General features: G+C 36.7%; 1 protein-coding gene across 1 annotated transcript in view; it reads right to left on the bottom strand.

Moving 5' to 3' along the window:
• St8sia6 (ST8 alpha-N-acetyl-neuraminide alpha-2,8-sialyltransferase 6) overlaps positions 1 to 20,575 on the bottom strand; it is a 115,674-nt gene that overhangs the window by 32,766 nt on the left and 62,333 nt on the right. The window contains exon 5 of the mRNA XM_046423054.1: positions 2,533 to 2,619. Coding sequence (XP_046279010.1) covers positions 2,533 to 2,619 — 87 coding nt within the window. The remainder of the gene's footprint in view (positions 1 to 2,532; positions 2,620 to 20,575) is intronic.

Here is a 20,575-nt window from a genome sequence, read left to right as displayed (position 1 = left end):
ACAATTCAGCTTACAAATATGTCCATAATGTAAACATTATAATGTAATATAGACTCAAGTAAATACGTAAATGTCACCGTAACTGTTCTCTAGAATAAGAACACACCATAAGTGGTATAGTTCCAGATGTTTACTTAAATTGTCCCTGAAGGGATGGATAGACCATTGGGTAATTGTCATGGTTACTGATGTGCTTTTTATACTGAGATGGTACTAAGGAGAAAATGTACCATCAATCACGTAGCTGCTATCTATCATAATTTGCAGCAAGGATGCTCATGCAGTTTTGGATTTAAAGTGACTGCCAATTTTTGTTTCAAAAGAAAAAAATGGAAGGGAAGAAAGAAAAAAAGAAACCTTTAAATCTCTAAAAGGAAAAAAATTTTTTAATTTTAATTGAGCCAGACATTGTGTGAGAAAACTTGCAGAGATAATTTAAAGCTCTGAATAATATTACCTTCTTCCAGAGAGGATTTACTTTTGCTTCTATTTGTTATCTAGGCTAAGGGCAGATCTCCTAAATCCAGCTGAGGATGGCAATGATTTGAATTCGGGCATCAGTTCTTTGGAGAGCTGGTCTTTTCCAGGGATTTCTGGAAGCTCTGCTCAGCTTCTCAAGCTCTCATCATTTTACATTCAGCAAGTCCCTTCTGAGAAAAAGCAGCCCCAAATGCCACTCAGCTCCCTCTTCCTGTAAATTCCCCCTGGTCCAGTAGTTTTCTAACACCCTTAAACAGGTATCTGGTGCTCTTTGTTTTGTTTGCATTACCCTCCTGAGGCTTGGTGTGAACCGACTTGACAGCCAGAAGTAGAAGCTTCTTTTTATTTTTATTTAGTTATTTATTTTTTGGTTCTAGAGATTGAACTCGGGGGCACTCAACCACTGAGCCACATCCCCAGCCCTATTTTGTAGTTTATTTAGAGACAGGGTCTCACTGAGTTGCTTAGTGCCTCACTTTTGCTGAAGGTGGCTTTGAACTCACAATACTCCTGCCTCAGCCTCCTGAGCCACTGGGATTACAGGTGTCTGCCCCTGCGCCTGGCCAGAAGTAGAAGCTTCTTTACCCCTGCTTTCATTATTGCCATCACTACTCATCTAGCTTTCTAGTTAATTATTTAGTTAATTATTGAGATTCAATAGCTCAATATTTAACTCTTTCTTTCTTGCCCATTTAGATGTGAGAAAAGGTCTCTGAAAATCAGATTCTGCTGCCACTCTTGATGCTGTGATCATTCAGGTTATGATTGTGAGCACAGCTTTCTATCTGGATCCTCTTCAGGACATTGAAGCCAGTCTTGAATAGGACTACGTAACCTAAAGTATCCTGGAGGTGAAAGAGTTTAATAGGAATCTCTGTTCTAGCCTTTCACCCTGAAGTGACAGGTTAAATGCTTATGGAATCCTACAGGAAGTCATGACATCCATTTTTCTAGTACAGTGGAGGGAAGATACCCATATTTAGCTTCAAGCCAATCAGGAAGCTACTCTTCAACTCCAAAGGGGCTGACCAGAACCCCTCTTATATTCTCAGGGGAATCAGAGACAGTTCATCTGAAGGGGGACAGGCTGGGCTACAGCACAAGGAAACAGAAGAGTCACTGCCTTTCCCAGAAGAGAGGCAGGCAGCAGATATTTCCTGAGAATATTTTAAGAGAAAGCAAAGTCCCATTAATAAGACTTTTAAGGCTTACTGCTTAAATTAAACTTGAAAATGTGAAAAAGTGAAGATGAGTCTCCGGCTTGTAATATAACAAAATAATTTAGCACAGATCAAAACCTGAGTGGGATGCATAGAAGAGAACCAGAAAAACAAAACACAATCCAGAATAATTTACACCTGGCTAGCCCAGACAACTGACCTAGCTCTGTGCTAGGTATGGTTTGGGGAGGAAAGGGTAACAAATAAATATCCATGCACTCCAACGGCGTATCGCTTTCACAAATGGCATTTTAATCTGGGTGCAACTTCAAATTCTCCAAGCATGAATGATAGCTCTTTAATGGCAAACTGGTAACCTAGTTTTGTGGTTGATGCTTCCTCTGTAAGTTACAACTTACAGGAACTCATGCTCCTAAATGTTACTTGTGTTAAAAAGCCAATGAAAAACTGGAGGAGAATATGCATAAAGCAAAAAAGCTTTTGTTCTAATTAAAGGAATCATGGATGATTTTCTTCTCTGTACGTTTGCTGAACATTCCTTAATGCCATTATATTTTATTTATAAAATAAACACATACTAAAAAAAAAGGGTACAAAGAAGTATCATCATTTAAAATATAATAAAAGCATTAATGAAAACTTTTTTTAGGACTTGCATTTTTTTCGGAATTAATTCCAGTATCAAAATTAAAAACTTTTAAGTAAGCAGTGTGGACAGAAATGCCATGTGCCTCACAAGAGGGCCTTAGAATTCGATTCTCCTGATTACCAGGTGGCCCTTTCTACTGTTGGTTTTAATAACTTGTTGCCTATTTTTCTACAAAGCAAATGAACATTTTTTTACTCATATTATTTATGAAAAATCTTTTACCTGAAATTTTCATATTCTTCTGCTTGTCGTTTCCACGGACAGTTCTGGATATCTGTGATGATCTGAAGGTAATCATCCTCTTTTTGTCTAAAAGTTAAATATCAATGTAATTAGAAAATAAAGATCTCACATAGTGCTTTCTTCGAGGACACTTTTATAAAATCTACTCATTTTAGCCCTCCTCTATGTCTTTTCTGGAATAAAGTAGAAATAATTAAATACTAGACTCATTTAGAAACATTAGGAACATACAACTTTCAAATAATTATTATGTTGGTTTAGGAATATATAAATTGCACATCTTGTAAACCAAGTCTAGTTTTAAAAACTGTGGTAGCACAACTTGCACATGTGTCTTATGGTCATTTCAACTTGACTTTAACTCATAGACAAATAAATATACACTTTATAGATTTTTCTCAATAATATGTAATCATTGTTTTTCAGATTCTAAGTTGATACATTGACCTTGGGATATATAGCTAAAACTTTCCCAAAACAACCATATTAAGTTTTAACTTTGAATAGTACATTAAAAAAACCATATCAGGCTAAGGGAGGAGACATATATATTGTTATAAAAATCTATAGACACAGGCTGGGTGTGGTGGCACACACCTGAAATCCCAGTGGCTCAGGAGGCTGAGACAGGAAGATAGAGGATTCAAAGCCAACCTCAGCAAAAGCAAGGCACTAAGCAACTCAGTGCTGGGGATGTGACTCAGTGGTCAAGTGCCACTGAGTTCAACACCCAGTTCTCTCCCCCCACCCCCCTCCAACACACACACACAAAAACTATAGACACAGTTCTACAGTTTAAAAGCACAGAACAGGATCTCAGTTTGCAACAGAGCTCCCTCTATCTTAAGTATTAATTCCTAAAGCACAGAATAGAGCTTAGTCCTTAAGGGTGCTCATGTGAATGAATAAATCCTTAAGTTTTCTTTAGTCTCTTAGTCATTAATTGCTAACTATTAGAAATCAAGGCTGCATGACAAGATGGAGAATATGTTGGTGAGCCAGGTAGGGAAGGAAAAGATAGCTTTGTCTGGAAAATTCCTCCCTTGCCCACACAAATAAAACTGTTTCTCCAAAGTTTATTTCTAAAATAAAATATTTCTCTTATAGTTAGGAAATGTAGTTGACCAAGCAACTCCTTTGTCCCTGAAATTTACCTTTCTCTTGGGTTTCTTTCCTTCCAATGATGCTACCAATATGAATAATATATTCTGGTGAACATTGCCTGTCCCCCATGGAGAATGATAGTCAGGGACACTTTTCAAGCAACCGTTAAATCCCCCCAAACAAACACATATTCAGCAACCTACCAAAGTTTCCCCAAGTCTGGCTCTTCCAGAAAAGCATAATACTATGACTTCTCCCATGCCTGGAGAAATCTTGTCTACTACCAAGGCATAGCTTCAAATCTTTTGGTAATATTGATAAGTCTACAATCAAAGCACTATGTGTATAAAGGTCCATGACCAAAGAAACAAAAACAATTGTACTAAACAAAAACAAAAACAAAACAAAAACTAAAAACACAACTAAAGAGAAAGTATAAAGGGAGGAACCAAATATAAATATCTAATTAAATTTTAAAAAATTATAATTGTATTTTATGTCATCAAGATAAAGCATAACATGAAAAGTAAAGTAAGTGGAAAGCAATCATCTTATCATGGAAATAAATGTGCAAAAGTTTCAAATTTTATTTAAGTGTAATTTATTAAATGAAAAGAAATCAAATTTCTTATAATGTATGGCTAAGACAATAAGATTAGTGAACTTGAAGAGTTAATAAGAGAAACTAATGAAAATTAAAAACAAAAAAGAATGAATAAAAAATGGAGAATCAGTCACCTGTGATACAATTTGAAATGGCCTAATATAAGTGTAATTATAATCCTAGAAAAAGAGAGAAGACAAAGAAAATATTTTTAAAAATTATGGTGGAAATTTTTCCCTAAAATTCAATGAAAACTATAAATTCAGACATCTAAGAAGCCCAACACACCCAAAGAACAATAAATACAAACAACAACAGTAAAACAAAGAATAATAAAATTCTTCAAGCCAGTGATAAAGATCTTAAAAGTAATTAGTGTAAAAATATATTCAGTATAAAGAAGCAAAGATAAGAATAACAATGGACATCTTGTTGGAAACAATGCAAACTAGAAGGCAATAGAAAAACAGCATTTCAGACTGGGATTTGGGGAAAACTATCATTCTAGAATTCTCTATTCAGGAAATCTCTGGGCTGGGACTGTAGCTCAGTGGTAGAGCCCTTGTCCCTCACATTGAGGCGCTGGGTTCGATCCATATAAAAAATAAAGCCCCACATAAAAATAAATAAATAAAGATTATGTTCATCTATAACTAAAATGATATTTTTTTAAATGAAGGTAAAATAAAGGCTTTGTCAGATATACAAAAGCCAAAATAATTCACAACCAGCAGATCTGCAGTACAAGCAATGTTAAAAGGAGTTCTTTAGACATAAAGAGAAATAAAACCAGATTGGTATCTGGATAAACAAAGAGTAATGAAGAGCACTGAGAATAAATTATGGAAACATACATTAGAAACTTTTGCTTCTTTTTCCAAGACTCTTTAAAAGGTAATTGGCAAGCTGGGCGTGGTGACACACACCTGTAATCCCAGCCGCTCTGGAGGAGGCTGAAGCAGGATTGTGAGTTCAAAGCCAGCCTCAGCAACAGCAAGGTACTAAGCAACTCAGTGAGACTCTGTTTCTAAATAAAATACAAAAAAAAAAAAAAAAGGCTGCCCCTGGATTGAATCCCTGGTACCCTCCCCAAAAAGATAATTGACAGTTTAAAGAAAAAATAACAACAACAAATTGGGGGTTATAGTATATGTAAAAATACATGATGTCTAGAACAGAGGTCAGAAGATGAAAAAGAATAGAGGGAGTATAAATCACTTGAAAGCAGATTGGAAGAAGAAAATGATATATATTTTATCTAAATAATCAGAAGAAAAACTAAAACTAAAATTAAATCCATAAAAATGTAATAATAAAAATACTCTATCCAAAGGAAAGCAGAAAAAGAGAGAGGAAAGGAATAATAGGCAAACAGAAAACAAATATCAAATGGTAGATTTAAACCCAACCATATGAATAACCACATCAAATGTAAATGATATACACATACCAATTAAAAAGGCAGAGATATTAGACTGAAATTTTTTAAGCTACCATTGTATGTTGTCTAAAAGAAACTGGCTTCATATAAATAAATAAGTTAGAAGTAAAAATATGGGAAAGAATATCCTATAGAAGAATTAATTAAACAAAGTTGGAATGGCTATATTCGTAGTAGATTTTGATCAAGGAATATTGCCATTGAAAATAATATTCCTGAGCAAGAAATATTACCATGAGAAAATAGGACAAGATCAGAAATCAATAAAATAATTAAGAATCAATTAAATCAATAGCTGGTTCATTGAAAATACCAATAAAATTGATAAATCTACTGCTACATTGATCAAGAAAAAATTAAAGATACAAATGGCCAATGTCAGAAATGAAAGAGGATACAGTGTAACAGTCCTATATACATAATAATGGTATAATAACTTTATGTTAAAAAATGTCATTGACTTAAATGCAGTCAACATATTGAAAGAAGATAACTATCAAAGCTCACTCACATATATTGGTGAAATGAATATATGAAGAGACCCATAACTACTATGAAATTGTAATTAAAATTCTTCTCACAAAGGAAACACCATGCCCAAATGACTTCACTGGAGAATTTTATGAAACATTTAAGGAATATTTATACCAAGTCTACACAAATTCTTCTAGAAAATTGACAGGCTGAGGGAACTTCTCATCTCACTCTATGAAAACAGTGCTATCCTGATACTAAACCCAGAAAAAAAAAAGACATTAAAGGGAAGAAAAACTATAGACAAATATCCCTTTACAAACATGGGTGCAAAAATTCCCAGCAAAATGTTGTTGAATTGAATCCAATAATATGAAAACTGGTTAGAAGTACAATGTTATTAGAATGTTGATATTTTAATTGACATATTAGAGTATCAATACAATTGATAAAATGTTATATTAATACAACAACAAAGAAAAATGACCCAATGCAACAAGAAACATGCCAAAAACTCCTAGAAAATTCAACCTAGAAAGGATTTTTCACAACTTAACGAAGGGCATTCTACAGAAGAACCTACAGCTAAAAACACACTTTATGGTAAAAGTCACACTGTTTTCTCTTTAAGATAAGGAACACCGAAGGATGCCCACTCTCAGCATCTCTATTCTACATTGTACTGGAAATCCATACAAGGCAATAAAACAAGAAAAAGAAATATATCTATCCACACCAAAAAGCAAGAAGCCAGTTGTGTTTATTCAGAGATGACATGATTATCTGAAGAATCTACAAAAAGAAAAGCTATAGGAACTAATAATAATTCAGCAAATTTGCAGAATAGAAAGTCAATGCACTAAGGCAATTATATTTTTGTACACTATTATTATAGTGCTATAGTAAAACCTAAAATTAGTTGATAAAGCAAACAACCCAATTAAAAATCATGAGAAATATTTGAATTGACATCTAACCAAATATGATGGGTGGCAAACATATGAAAAGATGCTCAACTACATTAGTTACTAGGGAAATGTAAATTAAAATCATGATACAAGGACACATCCACTAGAACGGCTACAATAGAAAACAACGGATCACATCATTTGGCATAGGAATAGGGCATCTAGGACTCTCATATACTTCTGATGAGAATGCAAAATATACAATTAGTTTAGAAAGTTGTCTGGAAGTTCCTTCAAAAGTTAAACACAAACCTTCTGTAGATACCTATAGCCCAGCTGTTCTACTCCTAGGTTATTTAATACCCAGGAGAAATGAAAACATATGCCAACACAAAGACTTCAACACTAATATTGAAAACAGCTTCATTTTTGACAGCCCCAAACTGAAAATAATGCAAATGTCCATAAGGAAGTGAATGGATCAGCAAACCATGGTGTCTATATAGCAATGGAATAATGGTGCTATTGAATGACTGATACCTGCAAAGACATAGATTGATCTCAAAATAATTATGCTGAATGAAAAAAAGACCGAAAAAAGAACACACAATGCAGATTGCAACTAGAAAATGAAAACTAGTCCAGAGTAACAAAGCAAAGAAGGGGCTACTGGGTGTGGGGCTTGCATGTGGAAGAGGGAGGCAGTGGAGGAGAGAAATGGATTGCAAAAGAACACCAGAAAACTTTTATGGGTGATAGACACGTTCATTAGTTTAACTGTAGCAATGGTGCATATATATGTCAAGACCCGTCAAATTGTATATTTTACTAAGATAATAACCTCTGTCTCTGCTACCATTCTAAAATTTAAAATTCTAGTAACTATGAATCTAGAGTATATTTAAACTGCAGTTCCCTGGATAACACAGTTGCTATTTCCTGTGAGCTCTCATAGTCCCATGACCAGTACTTCTACAACAGTCTTTCTCACATTGAATTTAATTGTGAGTTTACATGTTGATTTCCCATTCTGTCCCCTTCCGCTCAGGACTTGAAAGACACCACAATCCTAAGACATGTTGATTATTTTTGTTAACCTAGAAAAGGCATGTTTAAATAAAAATAGAAAATGTAATGAGATCATCAACCTCTGAACAAGCTCAAAGCAACATTCCTTGTTCCATGGATTATGGCTTCTACTTATTAACTTTCCCTATCGCTGACTTCCACTGACTTGTCCTATTTACCAATCACCCTGCATTAACACCTAGCCGTCCTTTGTGTATTGCCTGAGAATTCTCACATTATGGCTTAATAGCTAGTTATGTCTGTGTCAGTCCAATAATCCAACTAATTCTTCCTAATTTCCTAATTTCTTGGCACTAAAGAGGGTGTGCATATGTGTATCTTCTGTTACTTCTACGAATTTTCTCACAAGTAACCCTTAAATTGACCACACTCATCTTCCTCTTTGAGCCCCTGCAGTAGTAACCTAGAAATAGAGAAAAGGTTTATCTTGCTATGTAGTAGCAACACAAAAACCTCTGCAACTTGAAAGAGAGAAAACAATTCATCCCTATCTCTGTGGCTGACTCTTGGACTTGAGCATAATCTGCTTTCTCAATCCTCTTTGTTGGGATGGGGGAGGGGCAGCCTTTCCTCCCTTTCTCTGGGGTCTCTCCTTGGTGTGCTAGAGCTGGTTCATATGAGCTTGTGGGAGTTGACTGTTAAATTTTCGGGAATATTGTAGGCAGTTAAACCACTGGTAACTTGAAATTGGCCAAGATGGCTGACAACTGTTACCTTGGGAAATTAGACATGATTTTATTTCCACCAAGATTTTATGCAAATGCTCTTGAGTTTTTATATTTTGGCTTATGTGAAAAGCAGAGTATATGCCATTTTGAAATCATTCTTGCCTGAATACCCAGTTAGTCTGGAATAGTAAAATTGCCATCCTTTTCCAATTAGAGTAAAGGTGCATTGTGAAGTATGCATAGTCTTTTAAAGCAATTTGTTTTAGTGGCATACATTCCTCAGTAAATTGTAGTTGGCTCCAATTTAACTCAATATTGAAAGATGTCAATCACAATGTATCTAATTTTACTGGTGAAGTAGCTGCAGAAAATGGCTCTTGACCTTTAGCCACTGACATTTAAAACCAAGTGAACACATTATAGCAGACACAATTATTAGAAGAAAAAAAATATTTCTGGCCAATTTACATTTGGGAGACAATACTCAAACTACTTAGTCTCTGGGATTGCTGTGTTCAAAGACTTCTTTTTTTTTTTTCTCTTTCCTTTCTTGAGGAGGGTACTGAGGTTTGAATCCAGGGCACTCAACCACTGAGCCACATCTCCACCCTTTTTTATTTTTTATTTTGAGATAATGTCTCACTAATTTGCTGAGGCTGACCTTGAACTTGGCGATCCTCCTGCCTCAGCCTCCCCAGCTGCTGGAGATACAGGTGTGCAGTACCACACTTGGCTCAAAAACTCTTTGGATGTTCAATCTACTAATGAAGCATTATCCCCTGATACAATAAAAGGAAAGAATGTGGACTAGCAAAGGGAGTTTTCTTTTTCTAAATCCTTATTCTTTTCTACTGAAAAATAAATCACCTGTTTTAGTCACGATTATAAGCAGGAGCATGGATGTATTAGAAAATCATTTGGGAGGAAAAGCTACCTGTATGCCACAAGTGTGGGTCAATTAGTGGGATAAATGTGTCTCATCAAAAGACTCCTGTTAAGTAAAATACTCCTAATCACAGCTCACTATCTGCACATTTACATTTACTGTGGCTTTTTAATTTACAAAGCACAGACCCCACCCTAAAAATCTTGAGACTCAGTTCCATTTAGGATATTACTTCCATTTTTGTGGATGACAAACTAAAAGTTCTGGGAAGGTAAACAGCTTGCTCAACATTACATTGTAAGTAGATGAGCTAAGAATTAAACTCATGTCTTCTGATTCAGAGCCTGGCTCTCTCTCCAATATATCATGCTGCATCTCATCTATTTTCATAATGAAACTGAAAATTAATCCCATCAGAAAAATTTTCTGGTCCCAAGATGCACAATAAATCACACTAAATAATGCAGCAAGTTATTTTCTAAAGAATAAATAATGCCTATTTAAATCATTATTAATAATACTCAAAATGAGACTCAAATTATGAATAACATTCTAAATTACACTAAATAAATATCATAGTAAATGTTTACTTATTTTTCCAGAAATGTCTCTTTGAAGATAAAGACCCACATATGTGACTAATTTTATCTCAATTCAGATATAAATAGGGCTTTTTAAATACTCTAATATATAGTTAATTAATTGAAGCATTACATATTTATTGGGTAGTTATTATGTGCTTGGATGTTATCTTGGGGACTTTCATTTATTATTCCCATTCAAACAGCTGATGCACTGATTTGGTTTCCTATAACATCTCTTCATGGTGTAAGCCAACCTCTTCTGCCCATTGAAATAAGTAGGGACAACACAGGAATACAAAGCCAGCAGGATTCTGCATGATCCTCTGTGTAGATCAAAAAATCTTTTGCAGCTGCTACCACACCTCTTGAAGAGCCCAGCTCCACATGAGAACAAATTCTGCAAATGAATATAATGCTACAAGATTTTCAATCAATATGACCATCTATCATTTCCACTGGGTGACACTTTTTAAAGGAAGGGCTGACGAGTGTACAAAAGCTAAGCAAAGCGACCTGAGGGGAGCCGAGCCATCACGCTGACATCTCATCCCTTCATGGTAGATGATTTCGATATATATGGGTTTTCAACTCTGCATGATGGTAACTTGTAATCAGAATGCTTCGGGTATTGTCAATGGACTTGGGAGAAAGGGATCACAAACTTTTATCTTCTTCATCACTTTAAATATCCCTCAAAGTTAAATATTACAATGCAGGATACCAATGTACTTCTTCACAACCCCAGTGAAATCTCTAGTGGGCCATACTGCATTATTCAAAAAGTCAAGCATTGATTTACCAAAATAAATAAATAAGAAAACTTTCTCTGTTCTATAAAATTAAATTCGGGGGTATTGGTATTGATTATATAAGACACATGCTAAGAAATGCTGCGGGCAGTGACTAACCTTAGCCAACCAACAGGGAATAAATAGTGTATCTTTTTACAAAGGACAGGAGTGGTGTAGGAAAGGCTATACAGATTGGTGGAGTACATTATGTGGAGCTAATGACAAGATGGAGTGGGAGAGGGTGTCACGCCCACCTCCCTCAATGGAGAGACTATGGGATATGATAGAAGATGCAGTCAGCCCTAACTCCAGTCCACAGAATGATCCAGGGGGACAGGTACTTCAAACTCCTCCCACCTTCTACTCTCCGGCCAATGATTTCCACAGGCTGACCTTAACCAGAAGCCAAAGAGCAAGAGAGTAATTAGTCCAAAGAAATCAACCCCAGGAGCAAGAGGGAAAAAAGTAGAGCAAGAGGGCGTCTGGAGGGGCAGCAAAGAATTTATATATGACAAATGGAAATCTATTGGTGGTGCTATTTCTTGGTTTTATTTTGGGGTAATTGAACTTTACTTCAATGGACTAGTTGGATACAAGCAGTACCTCCCAGCAAAATACACAATATAATTTTCAGTGTTTGTGAGTTCCTTCTCCACAAACATCTGCAACATGCAAACATATTGCGGGGCCACAAAGAATGAATAAACAAAGAATGAACCTGTTATTTAAGATTTTCATATTTCTTCTTGTAATATGACCAGGATTAGATTTTTGAAGATGAAAAAATGATGACCTACTTTTCAAGTTTATAGGAAAAAAAAATCTCTAGGCATATAGGAGAATATTTGGAGAGGAAAGTAACAACATAGTGATCTTATTAGTCAATTTTTACAAATATTTTATATATTGCAAACAATCAAGAGAACCGATAAAGTTAATATTACTCTATCCATCACTTAAATTTTATATAGTTAGAGTAAATCACAATAGTGAGAGATAGCATGAATAAAACGGCTGGTAAGATAGATTGATTGATTCTTGCAATGCCAGGGATCAAACATAGGGCCTTGAATACACTGGGCAAGCACTCTGCCACTCTAGTACATCCTCAGATCCTATTTTGAAGCCATATATAGATGGCTCTTAGCCTGTTGCCTCTCAAATTCTTCTCACAGAGGCAGAGTCCACTCTTTCTTCCACTCTTTCTTAGCATCACCTGTATATTAATTACATACACCTAAAGCACTTATTCTTTTATTTTCATGAATTTATTGAATAAATATTTATTGAACATCTGCCTAGATATTCAATACTTTTATGGGCACCAATAATATGGTTCACTAAATGTAAAAATCCATTCTCTCACCGAATTTGGTGGTGCATGTCTGTAAACCCAGTGGCGCGGGAGGATCTAGAGTTCAAAGCCAGCCTCAGCAACTTAGCAAGGCTCTAAGCAATTCAGTGAGGCCTCTGTCTCTAAATAAAATTAAAAAATAGGGCTGGAGATGTGGCTCAGTGTTTGAGTGTCCTTGAGTTCAATTCTTATTACAAAAAAAAAAAAAATCCATTCTCTCATAAAGTTTATATTGTAGTAGATGATGATGAGGTAAATGAAGGCAATATATAAATTAATAGTAGGTTGAAGTAATAGATATTTCTATGTGCTAAATAATATGAGGAAAATTGAGCAAGGCAATGGGGGAAAAAGGATGTGGAACAGCATTGCAATTTAGGCAGGAGGGGGCCAGGGTTAAGAGGTGCTAATTGAGCACAGATTTATTTATGCCAGTTTTGGCTGCATGTATTTTAAAGCTGTGTCACTAGGTGCATTTTATTTGTAATCGAGAAGTGTTTCTGATAGATGGATTCTTTGGACATTTTAAAATCTCCCTTTATCTCTAAATATATTTTTGTTTTAAAAGTCTATTTTATCTAATGTTAGCATGGCCACTCCAGCTTCCGTGAGATTGCTATCCACATGTTATATCTTCTTCTATCCTTTTTCCTTCAATCTATTGCATTTTATAATATTATGTGTGTCTTCTGTAGACAGCCTAATGTTAAATCCTTGTCTTTTAATCCAGTCTGGCAATCCCAATCTTTTGATTGGTTATTTAATCCATTCAAATTTAGTATTGTTATTTCTTTTTTCTTTTTCCACATTTTTCAAATTGGTGCACTATAGTTGTGTGTAATGATGGGCTCTGTGGTCACATATTCGTGCATGCATACAATACAACAATACAACAATATCATTTTGCCTACAACACTTCCCATCTTCTCTCTCCCTCCCTCCTTTCACCTCACCCTTCCTCTACTGATCTCCCTTTGATTACCATGGGATCCGCCCCCATCTTTCTTTTCCTTTTTCCTTTCTAGCTTCCACATATGAGTGTTCTTAATGATGTAGTTAGATTCATACATATTTTACTTTTTTGTTCGCTATGTTTCATGTGTTTTATCATTCCTGTTTTCCCCCTTTACAACTTTCTTTTGCCTGAGTGAATTTTTCTGATCTAACATAGCATTCTAATGTCTTTACTAATTTTTAACTATTTTAAGTGCTTGCTATATGATTTACTATATAAAACTTCACAACAGAATCAGCTTCACAGTTATATTATCTTGATGGCAGTGATACATAGAAACATGCTCCTTGGGTAAGAGTTTCAACCATGCCTATTTTGAAAAAGCTCCCCAGTGAATGAGACCTATCCCTGGTTAAGAACTGAGCACACCTCTCCCTTCACAGACACCATAGTGCCTGCTATATATTTCTCACACTAAAATTTAGTATATGACCAGAATACAAAAGGTTTCAGATATTAATATTGAATTATGATAACCATTAGCCACCAGCCATGATCCTACTTTGAGAAGCCACATGATCTTCCAAGTAGCAATTAGAGTAAACACTATGCAAGATAATGCTTATGAAAATACAGCCACATTATAGAAACTTAAAAAAAATAAACTCAAAAAATTGAGAAACGTGTAGTATTTTGGAGTCGGATCATTTTGAGTAGCTTCACAATATAAAATCAAATGCCTTTCTCTTTTTAAATAATTGACTTATCAGTGAGCTCTCATTATGACTGGTACCGCAGAGCTATGAAAAGAGGAGGTCACAAAGACAAATACTGCTTGGGAGTGAAGGATCACCACCACACTGCTCACTCTCATGACTGACCAGATGATAGTAGACCTTGACAGAAGACCACAGTTCCTGTCATGTGGACCACTGTAAGTCTTTATGTCATGGCACCTAGCTATCACCAGAGCAAACAATCCTAGAGACAGCAAATCAGAACCCCCGATTCTTTTATGACTTAGCCTTGAAAGTCACATGTCCTTAGTTCTGCAATATCCTACTGGCTGCACAGGACAGCCACCTTCAGAGTAGCAGGGACTTCAGAACTGTGAAAGATGACCTTTGGGACCATCTTGAAAGTCTGGCTAACCACAAAGAGTAAATAAATGATAACTGTAACATTGCCTGGTATACTTGAAGATTTTAGAAACCGTTAGAGAGCAGCTTTCTTTTCTCTGTACCACCTTCTGAAACAGGAAATAATTCCAATGATTTCTCAATAACTATAAGTAAATGTGGTTATTTTTATTGTCATGATCTTCCCATTAAAGACTTCTTTCAAAGACCAGTTATTTAAGGAAGTATGAGGAGGCCTTCTGATGTAAATAGGTAATCAACTTTGGAGTCTAACTAGGAAACCGGTATTTCAATTTTCTTTGAAAAGAAAATTCAATTTTATTTCCAAGAAAAATTAATTAAAATAAAATCTTACACTATTTCAATCTCCAGCACTATAAAATTTATAGTAAGTAACTCTGATCAAGTACTAAGGAATTTGGATTAGGATTGTGCCAGTTATTCTTCAATATCAACAGACACACACACACACACACACGAAAAAATAAATTTTCATTTTTTACTCTTCAGGTTGCCTGACTTGGAACAAGTCATAGTCTTTAAACTAAGGCAATTAGATGTCTTTGAAAATATAAAATCCATACACATTCACAGTAAAAACAACAAAAAAATATATACAGATTACAAGAATTGAATAAACTATTCCTTTGGGTTCTCAGAAGTACTCTTTAAGGTAAAGATGACTGCTAAATGACCTTTTAACAGTCTTAGCTTGACTTTTGTTTGGTGTAAATGCAAAAAGATTTCAGAAGTTGCTATAATGGTCTCCACGCTAGCTCATGTGCCTCCCAAATTAAAATTTTATATCAGCAAACACAGCCCTGATTTGATTACCAAGAGAAATCTAAGATGTTAAGAATTCTCCACATTGGTACGATGGGCTATTTGGTGTTAACTTCTTATTTTCTGGCCTGTTTCTTTCCACTAATAAAAGGAAAGGCTGCTAAATTTTGGAGCATTTAAAAGCTGACCAGAAAAGACAACTTAAAAGGTCAGAGGAAAGCAGACAGACAAAAGTATGTAAATATATCACTTTAAAAAGCCTTAATTAAGGCACAGTGCTTTGAAAGCTGAAGAGAATCAAGCCATCTCTCATTTTAGACCCCCAAAGATCTTTCCTTTGACCAAAAATCCATCTTCCTGGCAGACAACTTGAAATTTAGGAACACTTGCTTTGTTAGCAGGCTGTCAAGTGATACTATCACACTCAGGCTTTTTGAAGTTTGATCTGCCATAATTTACGCCTCCTCTTTCTGTGCAGCAATTCGGGTCATGTTGTTCTCTCCGGGATAATGAAGAATAAAGAATATTTAGGGCCAGTCTTCAATTCACTTCACGTTTCACCCTACATCACAGCACCTTCCCATCAACATCTATATGCCACCCCATGAAAACAATTGCTCTCAGAAAATTCTACTGTTCTCAGTCATTTTAAATGTAACTGCATGAAAACAGCTCATCAAATTTATATATTCACCAGGGAGCCTGTGGTTCAAGCCACACCTAGGCAGTGCAAGGCCGATGTTCCAAATCTTCATTCTGAGTATGTGTGGTTTACCCCCACAAAAGCTATCTGAATTCAAGTGAGCCTTTTCATGCCTTAGCAACTTTGCAGAAAGTGGCTTACCCTCTGTTCTGGAGAAGACCTCTGAATCTTTTCACTAGAAACACTGCTTAAATTGCTCAAGGGTTCAAAAGATAGACCGGGTTGCTGTATATCCTTCTTTGGATGATCAGAATGATACTGCTATTTAATATATACATGGCAGAGGTGTCTGACCGCCCACTACTAATTGGTTCTCCCTCTTTATTGCATAAACTTGTTTCTATAAGCAGCTGCCCAGCTAGGCACCACCCTCCCCCAAACCAACCTCATGTAAACTCCACTCACATGCTACTGGCCAAAGCCAGTCACATGAGCCCAACATCTAGATGGACCAGACCTAGCCTGCAGAATGTTGGTGGTGACTAGTAATTTAATTCCCCTCCAAGCTGTGTGGAGGATAGGCTTTCACGTTATCTTCCCTCTGGCCACAAGTCTGGGCACCACCTATTGAAGATGGTTGCTCTGGAACAGCTTCAGAAGGAGCCAGAACACCTAAGTCAGAGTTTGGGGGAAGAGCCACCTAAGAAGAGTTGCTAGATCAAGAAGGATCTGAACCCTGGGTAACAGAAAAAAATTTGTGTTAAGACATTGCATTTTGGGGAGATTTTGCTAGTGTAGTTCACCTACTCTGACTAAATGGTAAAATCTAAACAGATGCAACTGTACATTTGCTTGAGATCTCAGATTCTTAGAATAATAATGGCAGAGGGCCACAAGGCCAAGAAGGCTCAGCAAAAGCTATAGTTTGGACCTTAAACTGTCCCCCAAAGGCCCATGTGTTAAAGAGCTGGTCCCAGTTTGACACTGTTGAGAGGTGGGAAATTCTTAAGGAGTGGGATCTAGTGCAAAGTTTTAGGTCACTGGGGACATGCCCTAAAAGAGGACTGTGGGAACCAGGTCTCTACTCTTCGGTATTGCCGTCATGAGTGGAATGGCTTCGTTCCACCACATGCTCCCACTGTGACATGCTGTACCCCCACCAGAGATCTAAACAAAATGTGTCTATTCAATCATGGCCAGAAACTTCCAAAACTGTGAGCCAAAATAAATCTCTTTTTTTTTTTACAAGTTGATTTATCTCAGGAATTTGTTACAGTAATGGAAAGCTGATTAGCCCAGCAAGAGAGGCAGAAAAACCCAAGAAGGAGAATTAAGTTCATTTCCTGGGTCAGCACCTCTGAAGTATCTGCTCTTAGAAAAATCACTTCATTTTTCTGAAGCAATAAGGAATAAGATAGACAGCTTGGACATCCATAGAGCCATTTAAAAAAAAAAAAAAAGTCGTAAGCAGTGAAAATTGCAAACAATAAGTTTGCCATACTGAAAAATGAGCAAACTAGCAATGATAAGATGGCTATATAGCACTCTTAATACTGTGTAATCTTTCATCTGGGAGATAACCTAGAGAAAAGAATTGCAATGATAAAACCCATAGAAATATCCAGCTTTCAGGGGAAAAGGATGAGATTAAAAAAAAAAATCAGAAAACAGAAACGAAATAAGAGAAGGAATCAAAGAAGGTAAAACTGATTTCCAAAAGGAGTTGAAGTTTGTGGATTTATTTGTAGTTTTTAACACCTAGAAGTTAGAGATGACACAGAAAATGTTTTGACGACCTGAGAAATTCATTCATTCCTTTGTTTATTCAACACTTTTCCAGCAACTAATTGGTGTTCAGGCCCATGATGAGTACCAGGGATGAACTGTAAACAGATAGTGTTCTATCTTCTTGGAGCTCACTGTCCTAAAAAGAGAATAAATAATCACAATCCATAACATCATACCGCACTGGATGTCCTAATGGCAGAAGCTTAATTTTCTTTTATTCAAAAATGCACCAAGATTAGCAGAGGAAAGAAAAAAGAAAAACCCATTTCCCTCCCACTATAACTGTCTTTCTAAATTCTATTTTAGCAACCTGAAAGGGACAAATTGGCTGAAGAAAGAGAAAATTCTAAGTCTTTACCAGACCGTGACAAAAATAGGGCTAAATAATTATTTCTAAGAAAATGAAATTACTTTTTTATCACCATCCACTGAATGGCTTTCCCAATTGTCCCCTGTAAGTCCATAATAGCACTCGTTGCAGAACGCACCATTCCTGACAATAGACGATACAACCGAAAAAAATTAGTCTCCTGTGTGCAAAATAACACTTTCACAACAATGGGCAATTCAGGCCTGCTCTCTCTAGACCTTTGCCGCAAAGAATACCAGCGCAGGCTAATTATATGAGCTAGCTGAAAATTGTGTGCGTAATGGAAAGGCAACCCCCTAAAGAGTAGCTGAGAAAAGGTCTTCCCATCAAATACAAAACAACAGGGGGAAAAAACCCAAAGAGCAAACAGGACAGCATGTGCCTGGGCATTCTCATTAGCATACTGCCCTTAGCCACTGCTCTTGATGCACACAAAGGAGTGGTCAAATTCCCTGCCTTGAAAAAGAGGCCATCCGTGATAAGAGAAGTCACCCGGAGGATGACTGAGTGCTTTGTCACATGGGCACACATGGATCATTCTTATGTTGAAGACCATCGTCACTTTGTGGAGCAAACTTTGTTCATGTCAATGAAAGAACTGAACAGAATCAAAGGCAAGTGTCAGGCTGATGTGCACACTGGGCGAGCACTGACCGGGGTCCACAGGGTATGCTGGAGCAAACCCCTACTGTTCCCAGTTGTACTTTCCAAGCCTCCTTCACATCTGATGGGTGAAAGGTAGTACAAGATATTTGGGAGAAGAGTCACTCAGGGAAAGTTGGACTGGGTCTTGTAACACCCACATACCCAACAAACAATAGGTCCAATACAATCAAAACAGACGTAAAGCACCATCATGTAGCATGAGCTCCAGACAGTCTATAGCAATCTGGGGTCCAGGCGGGAACCACGGCCAGCTGAAACCGTGGAATTTTTTTATTTGTTTATTTTAGATTTACAAGACAGTAGAGTGTGTTTTGACAGATTATACTTACATGGACTACAATCCATTTCAATTAGGATCCCATTCTTGTAGTTACACATGATTTGGAGTTACACTGGTCGTGTGTTCGTGTATGAACATAGGAAAGTTATGTCTGAATCATTTTATGTCTTTCCTATTTCCATCCTCATTCCCTTCCTTTCATTCCCATTTGTCTAATCCAATGAACTTCTCTTTTTCTCCTCCCTACCCTCTCTTCAGCCTTTGGTTTGGGGGGTTGGCTTATTTCACTTAGCATGATAGTCTCCCGTTTCATCCATTTACTGGCAAATGCTATGATTTCATTCTTCTTTGGGGCTGAGTAATATTCTGCTGTGTATATGTACCATGTTTTCTTTATCCATTCATTTGTCAAAAGGCACTAGTGCCCATCAAACTGTGGAATTTAAGAAGGCCTTAATGAGGGACTATTCCCAAAGGTTTGGGCAGGATGAAGGACTATTAATAACTAATCCCTAAATTGGAGAGAGAGAGAAAAAAAGAGAATGAAAGTAAGGGGCAATAAAAGAACAGGAGGGGGAAAAAGAGATTGAATAAAAGTCATGGCCTTTTATCCCCCATAACTTCATTGAGGATGACACCAGGAGAGAGCTGTTTTACCTTCTTGTCTCTCTCTAATTTCTTTCTCATGCACCAACTTGGTCAAATCCAAAGATAAAAGGATGTCAAAAGAGCCCAGAGTGGGGCTGGGGTTATGGCTCAGAGGCAGAGGGCTCACCTAGCATGAGTGAGGCACTGGGTTCGATTCTCAGCACCCAATATAAAGAAATAAAATAAAGACCCATTGACAACTTAAAAAATATTTTTTAAAAAAGAGCCCAGAGCATACTGATGAAGTCCACTTAGGCCAATGTTTCTGGGCAAAGACAAAGACTATCCCACAGGGAAGGGGGGTAGGGCATGGGTGGGGTAAACAGAGGGGACTCATCACAATGGGATCTTTTATCAAGATTAGAGCTCATACAAAAATGCTAACAGGTCTCTCCTTCCATCATAAAGGGAGCCAATTTACAGGCCTGCATTGTTGAACTGCACTAATTCAACTCAGAGCTCAAACCCAGCATGAAGCATTATAATAAATTCAAGAGTCTGGGTAGTCAAGAGGTTCAGACAGAGAGGCCTGGGACACCAAGGGTGGCCATTCCTGTCTTGTCTTCCCACACTGGGTCCGACCTAGAACAGTAGGTGGTATCTCTGAGTGAGGTTCAGGGGATTCTTCACACAGCAGAATTTAAATTAGGAAACATTTGTTGCTTGTACCCAAGGAGTTTCATAGCCCATGTGCCATTCTCCAGGGGCACCTGCCTCCTGGGTCATGGGTTCCATTTACTATAAATGCTACCTTAGCCAAAGGTCAGCCTTCTAAGGACAGTTGAAGAATAAGGCGTCTTCCTTCAAGGAAATGTTCTAAATCTATTTTCCTAGAATTTCAGTTGAA

The sequence above is a fragment of the Marmota monax genome, unplaced genomic scaffold (assembly GCF_021218885.2).
Source record: "Marmota monax isolate L192 unplaced genomic scaffold, Marmota_monax_Labrador192_F-V1.1 WCK01_AAM20220418_F8-fsc00098, whole genome shotgun sequence".
Classification (NCBI taxonomy): Eukaryota; Metazoa; Chordata; class Mammalia; order Rodentia; family Sciuridae; genus Marmota; species Marmota monax.
This window is presented reverse-complemented; position numbering and strand designations above follow the sequence as displayed.